This window comes from Musa acuminata, chromosome BXJ2-3, assembly GCF_036884655.1.
Source record: "Musa acuminata AAA Group cultivar baxijiao chromosome BXJ2-3, Cavendish_Baxijiao_AAA, whole genome shotgun sequence".
Taxonomy (NCBI): Eukaryota; Viridiplantae; Streptophyta; class Magnoliopsida; order Zingiberales; family Musaceae; genus Musa; species Musa acuminata.
Window position 1 is genome coordinate 13,373,552 of NC_088340.1, and position 17,464 is coordinate 13,391,015.

A 17,464-nucleotide genomic window follows, 5' to 3' on the forward strand; every position below is an offset into this window, starting at 1 on the left:
TTATTATTATTAGGTGAATTAAAAAATATATATATATTTCATTTTTAACTTTCTCCATTACTATCCCACTTTCTTTGTATCGCAAAATGTGATTAACTAAACAAGTCAAACAAACAAACAAAAAAACTCACCCTTTGTATTTGATCTATTATTTTTTAATAGATCAAATATTATTTTTAATATAATTATAATTTTTTTAAAAAATAAATATACTTTTTATTAGTTTGAAATAAAAATATTAAAATATTACTTTATGTCAATTATAATATTTTTTAAAAAAATAGAACTATAATTTTTTTGGTATTTTATAAATGATCGTTATGTTATTTTGAAATCGATAAAGGAGCGACATCTTTTATGAAAATTTTTAAAACGGAAGGTTTTTCTCGTAAATTCATTGTAGATTATTAGTTGTGATCTTTTTACAATTTATAATCATATTTTTTAAATCATTATATATATTTTTTTTAAAAAAAATAAATATAAATATATTTTTCTTCCTTGTTCCGTTTTCTCTCAATTCTTCTTCCCTCATCTTGACGAGCATCGAGGGGTTGTAGCACGAGCGTAGATGACATTAGTATAAAGGCATTGGAGGGTGTAACGAGTAACATCGCAACAGCGAGAATAAAATAAGAGGATGTGAAGATGAAAAAAATAAAAGATAAAATCGGTAATACTGAAATTGTGAATAATAATAATAATAATAATAAAATATTTCTTTTTCCAAAAATGGTCAATAATAAAAAGTGGACGGTAAATAGGAAGCTTCAAAATCGAGGATTTGTGGTTGTTTCATATTCACCGAAAGATGGAGACGTCGGAGTTACCCACTTGAGGTAGCCACGAGCCGCTGGGGCCTCCTTGGGTTAATTAACCAAGTGTGTGAGAGAGAGCTCCGGGTTTGTGTGGCTTTTGGGTAGCTGCGCAGATTCAGGAGGGGTGTCCTGAGTCGTTACCTAATCGGCGTGGGTTCTTTCTTACGACTTGAGGTTAGATTTCGTGCTTGCGAGAAGGCGGAATACATTAAGAACCAGCGCTTTTTTTTCCCGCCACTTTTTCGCCCTCCAAAGGAGCTCAGTAGAAAAGGAGACCTTCGAAGAGTTGGAGCGGGGGAGAGAGAGAGAGAGAGAGAGACAGAGACGGATGGAGAGGAACCGGAAGGGAGGGACGGCGCCGACCGGGTGCTTCAAGTGCGGGAGGCCGGGGCACTGGTCTCGCGACTGCCCTTCCTCCTCGGGGAACCCTAACCCTAGCTCTGGCCTCAACAAGGCTACTGCCTTCTCCTCCAGATCCTCTCAGCAGCCGCCTCCCCAGAAGCCCTCTGCCGCTGCAGCGACCAGCGCCAAGAAGGCCCCGAGGACGAGGCCCAAGCTAACTCCGGATCTCTTGCTCTCGGACGATGGCCTCGGCTACGTCCTCCGCCATTTCCCTCGTGCCTTCAAGTACCATGGGCGCGGCCATGAGGTAATCCTCTTCTTGTCTTGGTACAGATCAACACGTATTCTCTAGGTGCTTTTTCAGATCGATTGTGCCTGCAAGCCCCTTTCTACTCGATTTTCCATCCCAATTAGTAGCATTTGCTGTTGGTTTCGAGTTTCTCTATCATATCCGATCTCGTTAGTGTATCCTAACCGTTCAATGCTGAATAATGCATCTTTTCCTTCACTTTTGGAGAGTTCCCATGGCAACCATTAATCTTTCTATATATTGATCATTTGACCCTGTCGTAATTTCTAGGGTTTTTTATCCGCTTACTTATCCTCCTTATGCAGCTGTTGGTAATCGGAATTATAAGGTTGCTTTGTCGCAAATATTTGATTCCGGTCGATGATTGAAAATTGTTTGGAGCTTTTTCCCTAAAGAAGAGTTCAGAAGTGCTGTTGTTGGCTTTTGATCAGATTCCTCAGTTAGTATTGGTGTTTTGCTTCCAGGTGGCTGATCTTGGTAACTTGATTGGTCTGTATGCACAATGGCACTCGCATTTGATCCCTTACTACTCCTTTGATCAGTTTGTACACAAGGTCGAGCAAGTTGGTGCCAGCAAGCGAGTCAGGGTAAGCTGATTTTCCCAAATCCAAAGTTTTTAATAAAAAAATGAATAATCTCTGTAGATTGTTTGTCTGATTTATCTATGAGTAAACTGTCACTGATGTTTCTCTTACCTTTGTTGTTGGAAGCTACATACAGGTACATGGCGTCTGAATTGTATAGTTAAGAGAAACACAGGATGATTTAGTTTTGCATCATGTACTTATTCCAGAATATGAGAATACAGTAAAAAAGAGGGATCTAACTTCTAACTTTTCATACACATGGTTGTAACCTTCTGTAATGATAGAAGTTGACACTAGATCTTAATTACCTCTTTCTATGTTGATCTTGGTTCCCATTTTGTTTCGAATATGAGGACTTCCAACTGTTACCTTAGGTTGATATTTCATTTCATGTTTAAACTCTGCACCACGGCCATTATGCATTTTCTTTTCATTTACAAAGGGTGCAGACCTTGTCATTGATTATGCAGGGATAGTCCAAGGGACCAGGTTTTCATTTAAATAGCATATTAAGTATTAACTAAGTTTAACTTCATATGATCTTATTTGAGTCACTCTGGAGCTGTTGTTAGCATGGAAAAATTATTTGTCAACCAAGCACATTTTGTACCTTTGAACAAGCTCAAGTTGATGCATTACTAGCGATGAGGATGTTACCTGGAGTAAATATGCTGTAATCTGTTTCTTATGTTGTGGTTGGATGTCCTGTTCACAATGATTCTGGAGTCTAGGGCTAAAGATGTTGAAATTGGTGACTTTTTTTTGAAGTATTTTAAGAGGAATGATCTTTTGGTGCACTTGAAACTTCTGTTCTTGCTTTGTGCTCATGTTATGAAACTCCTATCAAAACATTATAGCTTTATCCTTTCAGTTGCTTAATTTGATTGGTTTTCAATATGGCCATCTATGTTGTGCTAGATGCATCAGCAAATCTCACACATAACTTCTATTTTTAAGTTCAGAGATGTCTCACATGATGATGTTAAAATGTTCTCTTCTGCTTCCTCTCATGAACAAGGTCTTGATAATTGCTTTCTCTATAATATTAGGAAAATATTACTGTTTGTATTGATCACAAAAACTAAGTTCAAAGAAAACCATTCAGGATGAATATTCTGATCATATCAGAATAATTAGCTAATTGTTCCAAGATATTATTGCTCAACTGAAGCTCACTAGTGAATACATGTCTGAGTTTCTTTTTATTCCTCGTTTTTTTTCCGCAAGAGATGCATCTCAGAATTGAATGAGAGAGTTGCCAGAGGAGGAGACCCCACAAAGCTGCATGAACCCCCTGTTGAACAAGTTGCTCCAGAAACAGAACAAGGTACATGATACCTGCTTGGACTTTCCATCTGAGTTGCATAAACTGTCTTACAATCTCATTTCTTTTAAACTTAGTTTATGCTTGCAATTTTTTTTGCAACTGCCATGCATCCTCAAAAGGAGGCAAACCAGAGGCTAATTGGCCTGTATAGACCGAAATACACCTAAAATAAAGGAATGATAAAAACTTGTTTCTGTGGTAAGAAATCAGCTCCCATTTATGAGTTGATCCATCATTTTATACCTCTTTAGTAAACCACAGGCAGATCTAGCATTCTGATGCTAAGTTACACCTATATGATGTCAGCACATGTCATTTATGGCTTTTATATATGTAGGAAATTTCATGGAAAGAAGACAAAGACAATGTTTTTGTAGCATGACTTTGAGTATCTCATTTGATCTTTTTTACCTTTGATCATTGCAGATGATACTGTCGTTGAAGATCCAGTTGCTGATGCAGTAGATCCATTTTTAGAGAGTCATGAAGCCGATCACATTCAAGAGATGTTTGATGAGATTTTCCACAAGGCTACTGAAGTAACACATTTTGCCTTTTCTTCTGTGGAAAATTCATTTAACCATCTAATTTTCTTTCCAAGAATCTTTTTACTTACGTTAGGCTTTTTTCTCAATTTTCGTTGTAATCACTATTTAAGATTTTTCCTGCATAGTCATCTTCTATTTCATTTTTGTTTCCTGAACCTTTTGAATTGATGTTTAACTGCTTGAGAACGCTGATGGTTCATCTCACATTAGCTGCCCTCAAGACCATTGAGTAATAAGCAATGCTGTTGATATCATAATATATTCATGTTTTTCAATTTTGAGTGCACACTCTTATTTCTTTCTTAATGATTGTTATTTAGAACATGGTATGAGCGTTGGTTTAGCACCTTGTTATGAGCGTGCATCAACTGATTCTGGGTTGCGAAACCCACAGGGGCACCCCAAAATACAGCAATCAAGTTTAGTGAACCAACAACCGAGTTTGCATGTCGGGTCAACTTGGTTTTAGAATTTTGAGAGAATAATTAAAGGCCAGGCTTCAGATGAGAGTTTCATGTTCATTTTATGTATTAACTTGACACACAGCTGACCAACATAAGCCATCCCTGATCTTTAGTTTGAATGTTATGAAGCAAATGGTAAATGCTGATCTAAAACTGTATGATAGATTGCAGAATTTAGGATCATTTTCTGTTTCTGGAATTAGGTGAAGTTAACAAGAGCATTTGCATACTACGTTCATGTCCCGGCGGCAGGAAATGAGAGATCAAGCACAACCATGTAATGTCTTAAATAGGATTTGCAGTAAAGAACTTCTGGGGCAATCAATGGTTTGTTAATATGAATAACTTTTTAGAATTGGATCCGTGAGAGATGTTTAAGCTTTGTTTCAAGTCTGCATGTGGCAATGTCAACTGTTTGGAAGTTCTTTAGACAATAATTTCCTCCGTTGTACTGGTAGTTTTGAGCTTACTTTACATGCTAATACCTTTCATCCAGCAGCTTCATACATGTTTAGTTGTACACAAACCTTTCATTCAGCTCAACTTTCACTAGTCGAAATTCTATGGTTAAAACTTAGATGCTAAAACAAAGTTTATGCTTTGAAACTGTCTAATAGGAAACAAAGTTTTGTTGGTTTTATCACCCTAGATGTTAACCTGTGCTTCAAAACTACAATTGCAACTGCAGGAACCATGTGAGTCCTTGCAGCAGGAACAGACGCATGCCTCAGAAGTAAACCGTCAGCTATGTTCGACAAAGGAACCAGTGTCACAAAATCAAGAAGCAGCTAGTTGTGTCTCCACGCCAAGCAAAAGTCGGATTACAGAAGAGCAAAGGGCACGAATGGAAGCGAACCGCTTGAGAGCACTGGAAAGAGCTGCAGCTCGGGCTCGTTCAGCAGCATCTTGAATATTTCATCCTTTTAATAAATCCAAATCTCTCAGTTGAGAACCACAATGATCATTCCACCATGATTGTGGGTCCAGAAACAACCTACATCAAGAGGCTGTGAAGTCTTGATTTGAAATCATATATGTGCAAAAAAAAAAAAATGTTCGATGGCTGCAGTTTGATGCTCTTTAGTTTCTTCAGTGCAGATCCTGTAAATTCATGGTTCTCAGATTTGATGTTGTAGTTCATGCTTCTTGTTAATCAAGAATTTTGGCTTAAAATGAAGGATGCCTCCATGTAATTGAGATCATTTCAGAACTGGTTTTTTGGAATATGAAGTTTTCCCTTGTAAACCTCAATTTGGGTTGTGCTCATGAAATCTAATAAGCATCTCTCATAAGTTTTCTATTTTATTTTTGACATATATCTCAAATTTCTGCTTTGGAATAAGCTGTAGATAAAACACGAAACATTATTTTTATCCCTTCAAAGTTTAAAGAAAACAATACATCATGAACTTGAAATGAAAGATACAAAAAGATGGGAAAACTAGTGGAACAGAAGACCAGAACAAAAACCAGTAGTTTCTTTCAAGTCTCGGGGGAAAACAATAGTCACATTCTTTGGTACACTCGCGCTACAGCGCTCTACAACTTCCATCCTCGAGGAAATCGCTCGCGCACCCACACAAATTATTCCCTTCGTCGTCATTAATCCCTCTCCGCGAAGCCCTCCGATCCATGCTCCCTCGGCAAGCTCTGCACCGTGTCCGACCACCTCCCCGGCGAGTGGTCGCTGCTGTTGGACGAGACCATCACCTCCGCCCGCGCCTCCCTGATCATCCGCAGCACCTCCCGCATCGGCGGCCGCTTTTCCGCCTCGACCGCTACGCACGCCACAGCGATGTTCAGCAGCGCCGTCAGCTTCTCCTCGGATGCCTCGTTCCCGGACGACCCGGGGTCCTCGCCGGAGTCGTTCCGCTCCTCCTCCCGCACGGAGCGGACCCACCGGGGGATGTCGGCGCCGTGCTCCTCCACCAGGTCCTGGAACGGGGTCTTCCCGGTGAGGAGCTCCAGGAGGAGGACGCCGAAGCTGTAGACGTCGCAGAGGGGGGTGAAGGACGGCTTGGGAAGGCGGGACTCGGGCGCGCGGTAGAAGAGGGAGGAGGATGCGGCGGAGGAGGAGGGGGCGGCGAGGTCGTGGGGTGAGGCCGGGGGAAGGAGGAGGAGGGACGGGATTAGAGCATAGTCGGCGAGGCAGGACTCGAAGTCTGGGCCAAGCAGGACGTTGGAGGGCTTGAGGTTGGCGTGCACGGCCGGCGGGTTGCTCTGGTGGAGGTACAGGAGGCCGGTGGCCACGTCCTCCGCTATCTTCAAGCACGACGTCCAGTGCAGCGGCTTCCCGCTCCCGGATGGACGCGACCCTGCAGAACCGATGCCACCATGCACCTTAACACGGTAACACAAATCATAGCATTCTTGCTTTTTTTATGTACCCTACTACCCTAGCGGTGCTAACTACCGCGAAACAGATGCGACAAGATCTCCACGTGACCATCTCTTGCTGCCCCACACCACACACCACGAGTCCGCAAGTACAGGGGGGGGGGGGCGGGGCGGTGGTGGAGAGGTCAAGCTCTGCATGATCGAGAGAGAAACACGGCAAAGAAAAGAAGAGGAGGAATCACAAAAAGTGAGACGTAAAGCTTGGCCACCTGGGCCAACCTAAATCATGGTTGAAATCCCACCACCCTCTGTTTCGATGCGAGCAGGCCATTTAATGTTCCCCCCCCCCCCACCCGCCCCAAGGAATGAGAGAGAGCTGCAGCAACAACAGTCGTCAGGAACAAGGACAGAGACTGTTTTGACCGCGATCTAAAATTTGAACGGGAAGGCTACAAGGTAGACAAGTACTGACATAAAGACACGAGGTAGAGCGGTGCCAAGCTACCACAGCTCACACCGGCAGCCAGCGGATCCACCGCCACAGATCACGGACGTCCGCCTCTCCTGACACAGGTTTTACTTTGAATCGGGCAACCCTTGTTGGGTCGAAAGCAGCACACAAATCCGTTCTCGGTAGCATTCCATTTGTGATTCTCCAAATTGCTCTGCACACGAATCTCTCTCATACATGAAAGCAGTACAAGTAGAGCTTTCACCGAGAACGGAGATCGAGCAACACTTGCTCCGCCCAATCGGTGGCCATTTAATGGGGTGGTCACAGCGAAGTGGCACTAGCACTGCTCAAAATAAAGTGAGCCAACCACCAACCGGTCCAGTTAAGTAGATGCGTCAATTCATCTGATCGATGCCAACTTGATCCAGCATTGAATGCTGGTTGTGTTCCCATATTGACTCATCATGTATCCCTATGCTTCGTCTTCACCATCTCATGTGCAATCCAAAGGTACCATATTTACGTGGCGTACCCTTACGCATATTATATGAGTTGTCGACACTGTTACTATGTGGTGATATGTATAATAAAAGATATGTCGAGGGACTTAAACGTCAAATTAGCAGAGAGACAGAAGACACAGAGAACCGGGAACTGACCGTGGATGAGGGAGAAGAGGCTGCCATTGGGGAAGTAGTCGTAGACGAGGAGGCGTTCCTCCTTGGCGTGGAAGTAGGCGCGGAGGGGCACCAGATTGGGGTGACGAAGCCGGCCGAGGTCCTCTATCCGGCGACGGAATTCGTCCGCGGGCGGGCGGGACGCCTCTTTGAGCCGCTTCACCGTCACGATGAACCCGGACTCCATCACCGCCTTGTACGTGCTCCCCACCGTCCCACGCCCCAGCGTCTCCGCGGACGCACGCAGTAGCTCCTCCAGGCTGTACATCTCACCCACGCCGCCGCAGAACACCAGCTTCCCGATCCCCTCCGCCTCCCATGAGAACCCGCCTTTCGCTCCTTCGCCTCCTGCTCCTCCTCCTCCTTCTCCGCCGCCTTCTCCTCTTCTGCCACCGTCTTCCTCCGCGGGCTTGCTGCGGCCACCCAATCCGACTCCGATCGATCGGCTCTCGACCACTCTTCTAAGCTTCCTCTTGCATGCCAATAGCAACGCGAGAGCCAAGCATATCGATAGGAACACCGCCCCGGCGACCGAGCCGGCGACGATACCTATGATCCTTCGCCTGCTGCTTTTATTGTGGGTGGGAGGGAGAAAGGGAGGAAAGGCATTTACGTGGCCAAAGGACGACTCTGGGCTGAGGGACGGCGGCGGAAAGATCAACTTCTGGGTGCAGGGGGCTCCAATTTGAGCTCCGCAGAGGTGGGAATTGCCGAGGAAGGAGGAAAGGTTAAAGCGGACGAGGGCGCGGGTGGCCGGGATCTCACCCGAGAGGTTGTTGCCCGAGAAGTTGAGGTAGCTGAGACTGGGTTGGTTGAAGGCCGGGATCTTCCCCGTTAGGCGGTTGTCTTGTAGCAGGAGCGCGTAAAGCCGTGGGAGTCCGGCGAGGGACGTCGGGATGGGGCCGGAGAGAAGGTTGTCGGAAAGTACGATCACTTTTAGGCGGTGGAGCGCGGCGACGGTTTCGGGGATCCGGCCGGAGAACTGGTTGTCGTTGAGGAAGAGAGATTTGAGGTTGACAAGCGGGGATAGGTCGGGAATGTTGCCGGAGAGCGAGTTGGACTTGAAGCTGAGGACGCGAAGCTGGTCGAGAGGAGCGAGGAGTTCCCGGTTCAATGACCCGGTGAGGTTGAGGAATTCGAGCACCAGCTTGGTTACTCTGCCATCAGGGGAGCACTCCTTCACCCCCTTCCACCCGCCGCAGAGCCCAGAGGCGGACTCTCGCCGCCACGGCAGGGAGCCGTGAGGATCTATCGAGGACTTTAAGGCCAGAAGCGCATCAAAGTCGCCGGCGGCGGAAGCGCGAAGGAAAGAGAACGACAAACAGAGGAGGAGGAAGGAGAGATAAAAATCGCACCTTGGAGAAACGGGCTGCGATTCCATCGAGAGAGAAAGTAGCATAAGAGCATAGCAGAAGGGGCTGGGGAGTGCAAATGGTGGTTCAATGCGGTCGTCCGAAGGCTGCTGCCACCACGGGAACGAGGAAGAGGAGGAGGAAGTCAGGTGCAAGTGACATTGCTCCCGCTGGAAAAGGAAAGCTCGGGTCTCTCGACTTCGATTTCGAGAAGGAGGGCATGAGTCTTGGTGGGTGGCTGAAGCGAGCGAATCCGTCGAACTCTGAGCACGGGAGTGGCTTCACGTGAGCCAGTCAGGGGCGGCGAAGAGGCGCAAAGGAAAGGAGAGGGATGGATGCTTTCCTCTGGTTTTACTGCTGCTCTCCAATATAATTACTATATCTCTTGTACTCTCGGCCTCGGGCCTCTTAAAACCTCTATTTATCTCTCTACCTCTCTCTCTCTCTCTCTCTCTCTCTGTATTCCCCAGTGGCATGGGATCCGGTGGACCTTCCCCCACACTCCTCGAAGATTGTAAGACCGACGGATGCACTTCTAAGCCTGAATGAAAGGCCAACAGTGTTGACCGCTGGAGAAGAGAAGAACAAGGCAACGAGTGATGCCTTCACCGTAACATTCCCGAACGCTGATAAAGTCCCGCAGTAAGCGAGTTAGATTGGGAAGAGCTCGAAAGGAGAGAGAGGGAGGGAGAGTACATTTCAGTTTCATCTCATGAAACGAGTGAGAGAAGTTAGAGCTCTCGACTGGCAGCTGCCTTCCCTTCCGGCCAGAATAAAGTCGCTTTTAGTGTATCTGAACATAACACCGGCTTTTTTGGAGAACACGAAACCTATTATACCCCCAAAATTTTACCTCCGGTAAAGGCCAATCCTACTTGGCACGCGTCGGCACCACAAACTCGCCTTTTCTCAATCGCTGCGACTCCCGTGTCCCGAACTGGGCACAGCAGGGTTCAGGGATCCGGTGGGTCCCCACCAGAGAGTGAGCATGATGCACGTCACGGTGAGAGTGCGGCTCCCCCGAACGCTGCCGCGAGCCGCACAGCAGAGGTTGCGCGGAAGAGTTCGTGCTCGGCCCCATCAGGCCGCGGTAGTCCCCCCAGGAGACTATCGTTCAGAGAATGATGTGGCCGCCCCATCACCCCTGAAAGTATCATGGCCGATCAGTTGTCCGGTGTCGATCGGTACCGAGATGTCTGTCCGGCCCACCTGTACCCGCGCCACGCACCTGAGCGAAAGGGTTCCCAGCCTTTGACGGGTCCCTAAACCCCTTGGTCGCTTCGCCCATCGTCTAACGGAGCTGTCAACGTGACACATCTGTCCGGTTAGCCGAAAAAAGGCGCATCCCGTACGCGAGAGAGACACGCACGACTACACGACCACAGCCACCTGTCCACGCCGATTCCGTGACTGTATACGTACGCGGCGTATGTACTCGAAATGTTTGAGATGTTAAAGTTTCACGAGGGGTGGGGCCAGCTGCAAGTAGACCCACCCGATCGCAATCAGATTGCCGAGTCACATCCGTATGTTAGCCGAACCAACTCAGGCTATGCCCCAACCGGGCGCGTGTGTTCCAACTTTTGAGGGTCATATCGAGCTGTTTGATGTGACTAGCTGCGGAACCGCTGGTCCGGAGAGCTGTCAATCTCGGATCTGCATCGCCAAGAATGGTTCTGATTTCTTTTATGCTTATCTCGATAAATCTGATTAATTTGCTTCAACATGTTGTTTGTAGTTTTCTTGTTTATGTTCTCTTCCCAAATCTTCCTTTTACGTGTCGACCAAAATCCCATTAATCAGTAGTAAGAAAACATCAATCCCAATGCAACTTTGAGGCTCTCATCTGCTATTTCATGAAGAAGATGTACCATTCACGGAGGTAATCTCCATCTTCTCCACCAAGATGTACTCTCTCTCTCTCTCTCTCTCTCTCTCTCTCTCACGCGCACGTCCCAGTCCGACATGCGCGAGATGAGAGAGCCGTGCCGTCATCAATGGAAGCATCCTCCTTGGGTCATCATCCCACCCACGTTATTTCTCAGGTGTTCCCCAACGTACCGGACCGAGTCCGTGTGCCAGCCAAGATCGGTGCAGTTCGAGTTCTTAGAGAAGAAGAAGACGGCAAACCGGGATCTGCACAGAGAACTCGAGCCCGGTCTAACAGTAGAGTCGTCCAAGTACTGCACAAGATTGAGAGTTGATGTGTCGACAAAACTACTTGATGCATCAGCGACTGCTTTGAGATCACCTGCCCTCGACTTCGAAGCCTACCGCATGCCGTGCTCTCCACCCCGCAAGGATCAGGCCCGGGCAAAGACCTTAACATTCCCTTCGCCAAAGGACAAACTCCTCATTGCTGTCACGTCATGAGGTGCAAATCTTCTTGTAGTATACAAGAGACGATGTTTGCGAGGCTTCGAACTCCATCATCCACTCCATGTGCTCGAGCACTGCGAGAGACACCGGCACAGGCCGTGCGAATCGCAGACTGGCTCATCTCAGCTTCTCTTCTCGAGAAAAGATGCGCGTGGATTTATATTCCTCGAGTGCGTCTCGCAGTTCAGTGCCCGGAACAGGCATCGAGATTCCGACCTCTTCTGTATGATTTATTTCGAGGGGAAAAGGAAGGAGAAATGTGATGATGACAGTGAGAGACCGAAGCGATCTCTGAAAGATTCGGAGATGTGCGAGTGCTTCGATATCCGTGGAGTCTTGCACGGTGTTCCAGGACTCGATTTACGGTGTGATTCGGTGAAGGAAGAGACGATAATGCATGTAAAAAAAGTTACTCTCCTTTCTTGTCTCCTCGTTCTCGGAGTTGGCAAACATTTGAACTCTCCCTCTCCTCTCTATTTCACACACATTTTTCTGTATTATTGAGTTAAATCGGATCATAATAAGATGTAAGAACATAACTCATAAATTAATGAATCAATTAGAGAGCATGAAATCACTTCCGAACTCCATTAGATGAGGCAATATGAAAAAAGTACATATTTAAAATGTTTTGAAACAAGTACTGCAAGAAAGCAGTACAGAATCATAATCATAAGGAACCACTTCCGGTACTCCACCATCTGGCCAATGCATCTGCCTTCTCTGAAGGTTGAGTTGGGTGGAGGAGCAAACGCAACACATCACATCACGTACATCAATTCACTGCTTGCACATGAAACTTAATAATCCTGTGCCCATCTCTCCCTCCTGCATCTGAGCAGCGTGCAAACACTGTAGCGAGTGATTGCTGGTATTCGATCTACCCACTGAACTCAGCTCTAAAAGCTTTTAATTGCTTGTTGGAAGCAGTAGCATGCCTTGGATTTCTTTGCGGCACTCGTTTATTACAGCCAGAAGGCAGTGTCATTTCTTAATCTGCTCAGCATCTGCTAGACCTCGATCACTCTTCATCTACTTGCTACTGGTCAGTCAGTGGGTTTAATCTTGTTTACTTTCCGTAACATTTGACAGCTATTTTAGATGCTTGCTTTTGCTGGCCACAAAAGGATGACTCGTTTGCTGCAAGGAAGAGAGTAAAGGTGTGTGCGTGCTCCCCTGGGAGATGCCAATCTGCTGAGCTGCTGTGTTATGTGAACGCTGTGAAGTAGGATGACTTGATGGCTTAATCGAATCTAATTTCTAGCGGTTTATGATAACTGATCTATTAATTTTATTGAATCTGAATTATTCATTTTGAGCTTTAAGTTAATAGTAATATATCCATATGATATTTTATAAGTTAATTTTATATGAATTATAATCTCTCCTATTTTAGGGTTTGACATCCTTATTAAAACTAATATGTTTCAAAATTGAACCCTAATAATTATGAAATATAATTATGAGGCCTAACTCAATGCATAGGCTTCAAAACTCTTATAATATTTTTAATAATAAGAGCATGTCAATCATCAAGATTTTATTAACTAAAATAATTGATACTATCACCATGCTAATAATGTCTTTGTTTCGGATCCTTACATAAATACGATGGTATACAAATTAATATTATTTTCTAATCGAATCATATTATTATAAAAATAATATTTTAGGCATCAAAATATATCTATTATTCATATTAATGTGACCATAGAACATGAAAAATGAAGAGTATACAAAGTTAATAATCATCATAAAACACTTTTTTAAAAAAGAGGAAATTATCAGTCCCATAAATTTTGCTCCTCTTATTGTCATCTAATTTAATATTATGATCATTAGCCATATTATAAATTTCAAAAAATATAAATACACATAAATAAATGAATTTATAGACATCAAAACGAAAACATACTCCACGGCTCGAATTGGTTGATAAAATTTGAACAGCTTATCACAAAATTCACAACTCCGAATGTTATATTCGTTACTTATTTTTATAAGAATAAAAAAAAACTCATACCTTTTATTTTCCGATTGAATCACCCAAGGAAAGTTTACAGGCTGATGCGACCTTTCCCAGATCTGATGTGGAGGCCACATCATCCTGCAAACTTTTCTGGGGCAACTCAACAACGAAACATGAGAGAGAGAGAGAGAGTCGTTGCGGGCGCCCGGACGTCGACTTTGACAGTTTGACGGAATCCGGTGGACGCGTTGGACTCCACAAAGCCATCTCGATTCGGCGAATAAAAGTACTGGAGTCCGGACTCCAAATCTAACGGACGACGTGGGTAGCGGAGGCGGATGCCTTAACGACTCCCGTCATCTTCTCCTCCTCCGGATTCCCCATCCCTCACCTCACGCCGTGTTCCCCCATCCTTCGAGCTGACCCCCTTCACCGTCGATCTCGCAGAGGTAAGAAGCACCACGATCCCTCCCTTTATCTCGCCGTTCTTGCCGTCAGATTGCTTTTCTTCTAGCCGTCCCACGATCTTTGCGGCGAATCCGGAATTATTTGCCTTCTCGCTGCCTGATTAGGGTTTGTTTTGCGAGATTCTTCTTGACTCTTGTAATTTCTCGCGGTTTTGTGTTGGCTCAATGGGTTTCCGTGGATTCGTATGGAATCAACTACGATCGTACAAGTATCAGATATTCTTGGTAATGAGCAGCTTCGTTGCTGGATCTGGTTTAATGAAATCAGCCTTATTGAGCTCGTGTAATACACCGTATCGCTATTGTTAGTTGGTATGGTGTTATGGTGAGGCGTAAACGCATTATATTCTTTTGATGCATGATAGGGGCTTCGAATTGTATAGCAATTCTAATTAGTAGTTGGAGTGCACAAACATAATAGAGGCGGCCTTAATATATTTCCTTTTTTAGTGAATTTTGACTGCACACCTGAAGAAACTTGAAGCATGTGGCAGTTTTACTTGTCCTTATTAGATCAAGGTTCTTAGGGCGATTTTCTACACGGATTTTCCTCATTACTTTTACTTTTGGTGGTATTTTTGGAAAAGAAAAAGAACTTTAGAAGTGATAATGTCAAAGCCGCTTGGATCATGCTGGCAGCATGATTTTGTACTTTGTATGTTGTTACTGCATTTGAAATAGCTTCAAAGACACTCATTACAGCTCAGTTTTCTCCCGAATATTTAACAGGGATTGTCTGTGAAATAAAATCTTAAGTTTCTCATTTAAGATGGAATTTGAATGGATATATAATTCGGTGATTCTTTAACTAGAAATCAAGAAGTGATTGAACTTGCTCACGATGATATCCTTTTCACACGTGGGATCCGAGTTGCTTTTGAGGTTGTCACTCAATTGATATATGCCTTATGTCGATTTTGGTGCTTTACTTTTGAAAATTGCCATATAATGACTTGAACAGTTTATTTAATTCGTTTAAATTGTTAAATAGAACTAAATTTATGAATGCAAAATGGTTATGATTCTTTGCTAGTCACCGAAGCATAACCTGCCTAGTGTAGCTCACAAATCGGAAGTTGAATTCTTGGACATGAAGACCAATTAACTTGTACACTGTAATGATGCACGATCAATTTGACATGTGCTACAGTGGGAGGGTGGGCTAACGGGGTCCTATCACAGAGGACAGCACATAAATGCAGTAATTTTTAGGTTGCAATCAGTTCAGGAGACATATCACAAATTCTTCTTTAGTTTAGGTAGCTACCTACTACCTAGGAGGTGAAACTATCTTTTAGATGACTTTAAATGAGGATTCAGGTATTGCTGCGCTATGCTGCATGAAACTGAGATTACTTCTGAATATTATTGGTGTTCATGATTTTTAGACACAGTTAACATTTAACGTCTTGTGTCAATGTGTCGGGATTTTCACTAATGTTCTGTAAAGAACATGGTTTCTTTGCCTGAACTTAAAATTGAAGATCTTTAATCTAGAGTAAAATCAGTCTTAAATATTTTATGTACCAGAAGCAACAAAAGATGACTCTAAATATGAGCTCGTTAGGAAGCTTAATACGGTTGATTCCAGCTTGATACTTATTTAGATACTGATGATTGCTGTATTTAATAATAAATCATTATGCCAGGAAATGCAAGTTGACATAACTTGGTGGAATACAAATGCAAGCATATATCTGCTAATGCGAGTCGAGGCTTACGTGGATCCTGATAATCAATATCTTGTTAAAAATAAGTTCAATGGTAGGAAAACCTGGGCAAGCATAGACAATGCTAATTCTAGTTAGTGTTAGGACAGTTGTTTTTCTTCCAGAAATTCCATCAGCAAGGAAATTGATTAATAGGTTCAGTTTAAACAAGTGCGAGTAGGATATTGCAAAATGCATGTTGTTCAGGGTCTAAATTAAATCTTATTTCTGTCTTTATTGCCTAATCTTAAATTTCAGCTATGAACATATTAGCTTCTGTTTCAACAGAGAAAAGCTGAGAGTCAACAATGCAGCATTGCACTCGATCACTTGTAATACCCAATTAGATTGATCTTATGGCTATTATATTTCCAATGTTTAGCAGGTTCTTTCAGCCATTTTATTTATGGAGACAAACCATCCCGTAGGTGTTCTTTTCTTGATATGAGTTGCCTTTTCTTCTAGGTACTTTTGATTAAACAACAATGGCTGGTTTACCATTAGCAACTGCTGAAGCATGTGATGCGAATCCACATCTAATCCTTAATGGTGAGCTTCGTGCACTTCAACCAATATTTCAAATTTATGGCCGAAGGCAGGTCTTCTCTGGCCCCATTGTCACTCTTAAGGTCTTTGAGGACAATGTTCTTGTTCGTGAGTTCCTTGAGGAGAAAGGTAACGGTAGAGTTTTGGTTGTCGATGGTGGCGGAAGCATGCGTTGTGCAATTTTGGGTGGTAACCCAGTTCAACAGGCTCAAAACAATGGGTGGGCTGGTATCATCGTTAATGGTTGCATTAGGGATGTTGATGAGATCAATGGATGTGATATCGGTGTAAGAGCTTTGGGTTCTCATCCGATGAAGGCAAACAAGAAAGGATATGGAGAGAAGCACGTACCGGTGAATATCGCAGGGACTAGGATTTGTGATGGTGAGTGGCTCTATGCAGATAGTGATGGCATTTTAATTTCCAGGACAGAAATATCGGTTTGAAATCCTTGGGCTGACCACGACTATGAAGTCTTGTCTTTGTTGTATCAGCATATACCTTTCTTTCTTAAGACCTTGCTAAGTCCTGTAATACCTGCATCGAAGAGCTAAGACTTGTAGTAGTTAGTACGCTCGTTCCGTCGTTTTAGTTGGCATTAAAATCAACTACTGTGAGCTTCTTTTTGTTGTTTTCTCTGCCCGTAATGATATCATATGATTGATTAATTTTGTTTTGTGTGATGGAGTGAGTGACATGTTTGGAATATTTATTTTGTCAGGCAAAGTGGATATTTCAGTTTAACATGACAAATTTTGTTCCATGATTTAATGTTCTTTTATTCTCTTTGAAATATTGACAAGTGTTAGTTAGATGATGGATGCCCTAGGCAATTTTAAATCTATTGCCAAACTCAGTAGCAGATTATAGTTTTCTTGTGCATGAGGAGCTGAAGCCTTTCTCATTATTGTGTGCTAATAATGGCTGCTTGCATTGAACTTTTTACAAGGAGACTCATAGAATATAGATAGTATTATTATTATTATTTATATATGACTTTGCATGCCAACTACCTACCCTTTTGTTGTGCTACAATGTTTTGCACAGATACTACCGTGTCTTGGCCAATGATGGTCTGGTAGAAGCTATATGTAATAATAATTCTTGAACATTTATGAAACCTTAATTCCTTTTAAACGTATTTACCAATCAATGCGTTGGCTCCTCCTCCTCCTCCT

At 43.7% G+C, this 17,464-nt stretch overlaps 3 protein-coding genes across 4 annotated transcripts; 2 read left to right on the forward strand and 1 right to left on the reverse strand.

Annotated features, from left to right (window-relative positions):
• Nucleotides 1–1,079: 1,079 nt before the first annotated feature.
• On the forward strand, nucleotides 1,080–5,647 carry LOC135607451 (uncharacterized). Its single transcript, XM_065099273.1, has 5 exons — nucleotides 1,080–1,467; nucleotides 1,935–2,057; nucleotides 3,285–3,384; nucleotides 3,811–3,923; nucleotides 5,085–5,647. Exons 1-5 carry the CDS (start codon nucleotides 1,147–1,149, stop codon nucleotides 5,304–5,306), a joined length of 879 nt encoding a protein of 292 aa, XP_064955345.1. The 5' UTR covers nucleotides 1,080–1,146; the 3' UTR covers nucleotides 5,307–5,647.
• Nucleotides 5,648–5,844: 197 nt separating this feature from the next.
• On the reverse strand, nucleotides 5,845–9,644 carry LOC135607452 (inactive leucine-rich repeat receptor-like serine/threonine-protein kinase At1g60630). Its single transcript, XM_065099274.1, has 2 exons — nucleotides 7,847–9,644; nucleotides 5,845–6,711 (listed from the first exon to the last, which is right to left on the reverse strand). Exons 1-2 carry the CDS (start codon nucleotides 9,261–9,263, stop codon nucleotides 5,999–6,001), a joined length of 2,130 nt encoding a protein of 709 aa, XP_064955346.1. The 5' UTR covers nucleotides 9,264–9,644; the 3' UTR covers nucleotides 5,845–5,998.
• Nucleotides 9,645–13,858: 4,214 nt separating this feature from the next.
• On the forward strand, nucleotides 13,859–16,954 carry LOC135607453 (putative 4-hydroxy-4-methyl-2-oxoglutarate aldolase 2). 2 transcript variants are annotated; one of them, XM_065099275.1, is made up of 2 exons: nucleotides 13,859–14,013; nucleotides 16,206–16,954. In XM_065099275.1, exon 2 carries the CDS (start codon nucleotides 16,226–16,228, stop codon nucleotides 16,730–16,732), a length of 507 nt encoding a protein of 168 aa, XP_064955347.1. In that variant the 5' UTR covers nucleotides 13,859–14,013; nucleotides 16,206–16,225; the 3' UTR covers nucleotides 16,733–16,954. The 2 variants fall into 2 exon arrangements, with proteins under 2 accessions (XP_064955347.1, XP_064955348.1); XM_065099276.1 differs by lacking the exon at nucleotides 13,859–14,013 and adding an exon at nucleotides 14,030–14,137.
• Nucleotides 16,955–17,464: the final 510 nt, after the last annotated feature.

What these genes read in the sequence shown, in the direction of transcription:
- LOC135607451 (XM_065099273.1), top strand. Translation starts at nt 1,147, where the DNA reads ATGGAGAGGAACCGGAAGGGAGGGACGGCGCCGACCGGGTGCTTCAAG. An exon ending in GTGCCAGCAAGCGAGTCAGG is followed by an intron (nt 2,058 to 3,284) that starts GTAAGCTGATTT and finishes TTTTTCCGCAAG; the next exon opens with AGATGCATCTCAGAATTGAA. An exon ending in TTTTCCACAAGGCTACTGAA is followed by an intron (nt 3,924 to 5,084) that starts GTAACACATTTT and finishes TTGCAACTGCAG; the next exon opens with GAACCATGTGAGTCCTTGCA.
- LOC135607452 (XM_065099274.1), bottom strand. Translation starts at nt 9,263, where the DNA reads ATGCTACTTTCTCTCTCGATGGAATCGCAGCCCGTTTCTCCAAGGTGC. An exon ending in CCTCTTCTCCCTCATCCACG is followed by an intron (nt 6,712 to 7,846) that starts GTCAGTTCCCGG and finishes TCGGTTCTGCAG; the next exon opens with GGTCGCGTCCATCCGGGAGC.
- LOC135607453 (XM_065099275.1), top strand. Translation starts at nt 16,226, where the DNA reads ATGGCTGGTTTACCATTAGCAACTGCTGAAGCATGTGATGCGAATCCA.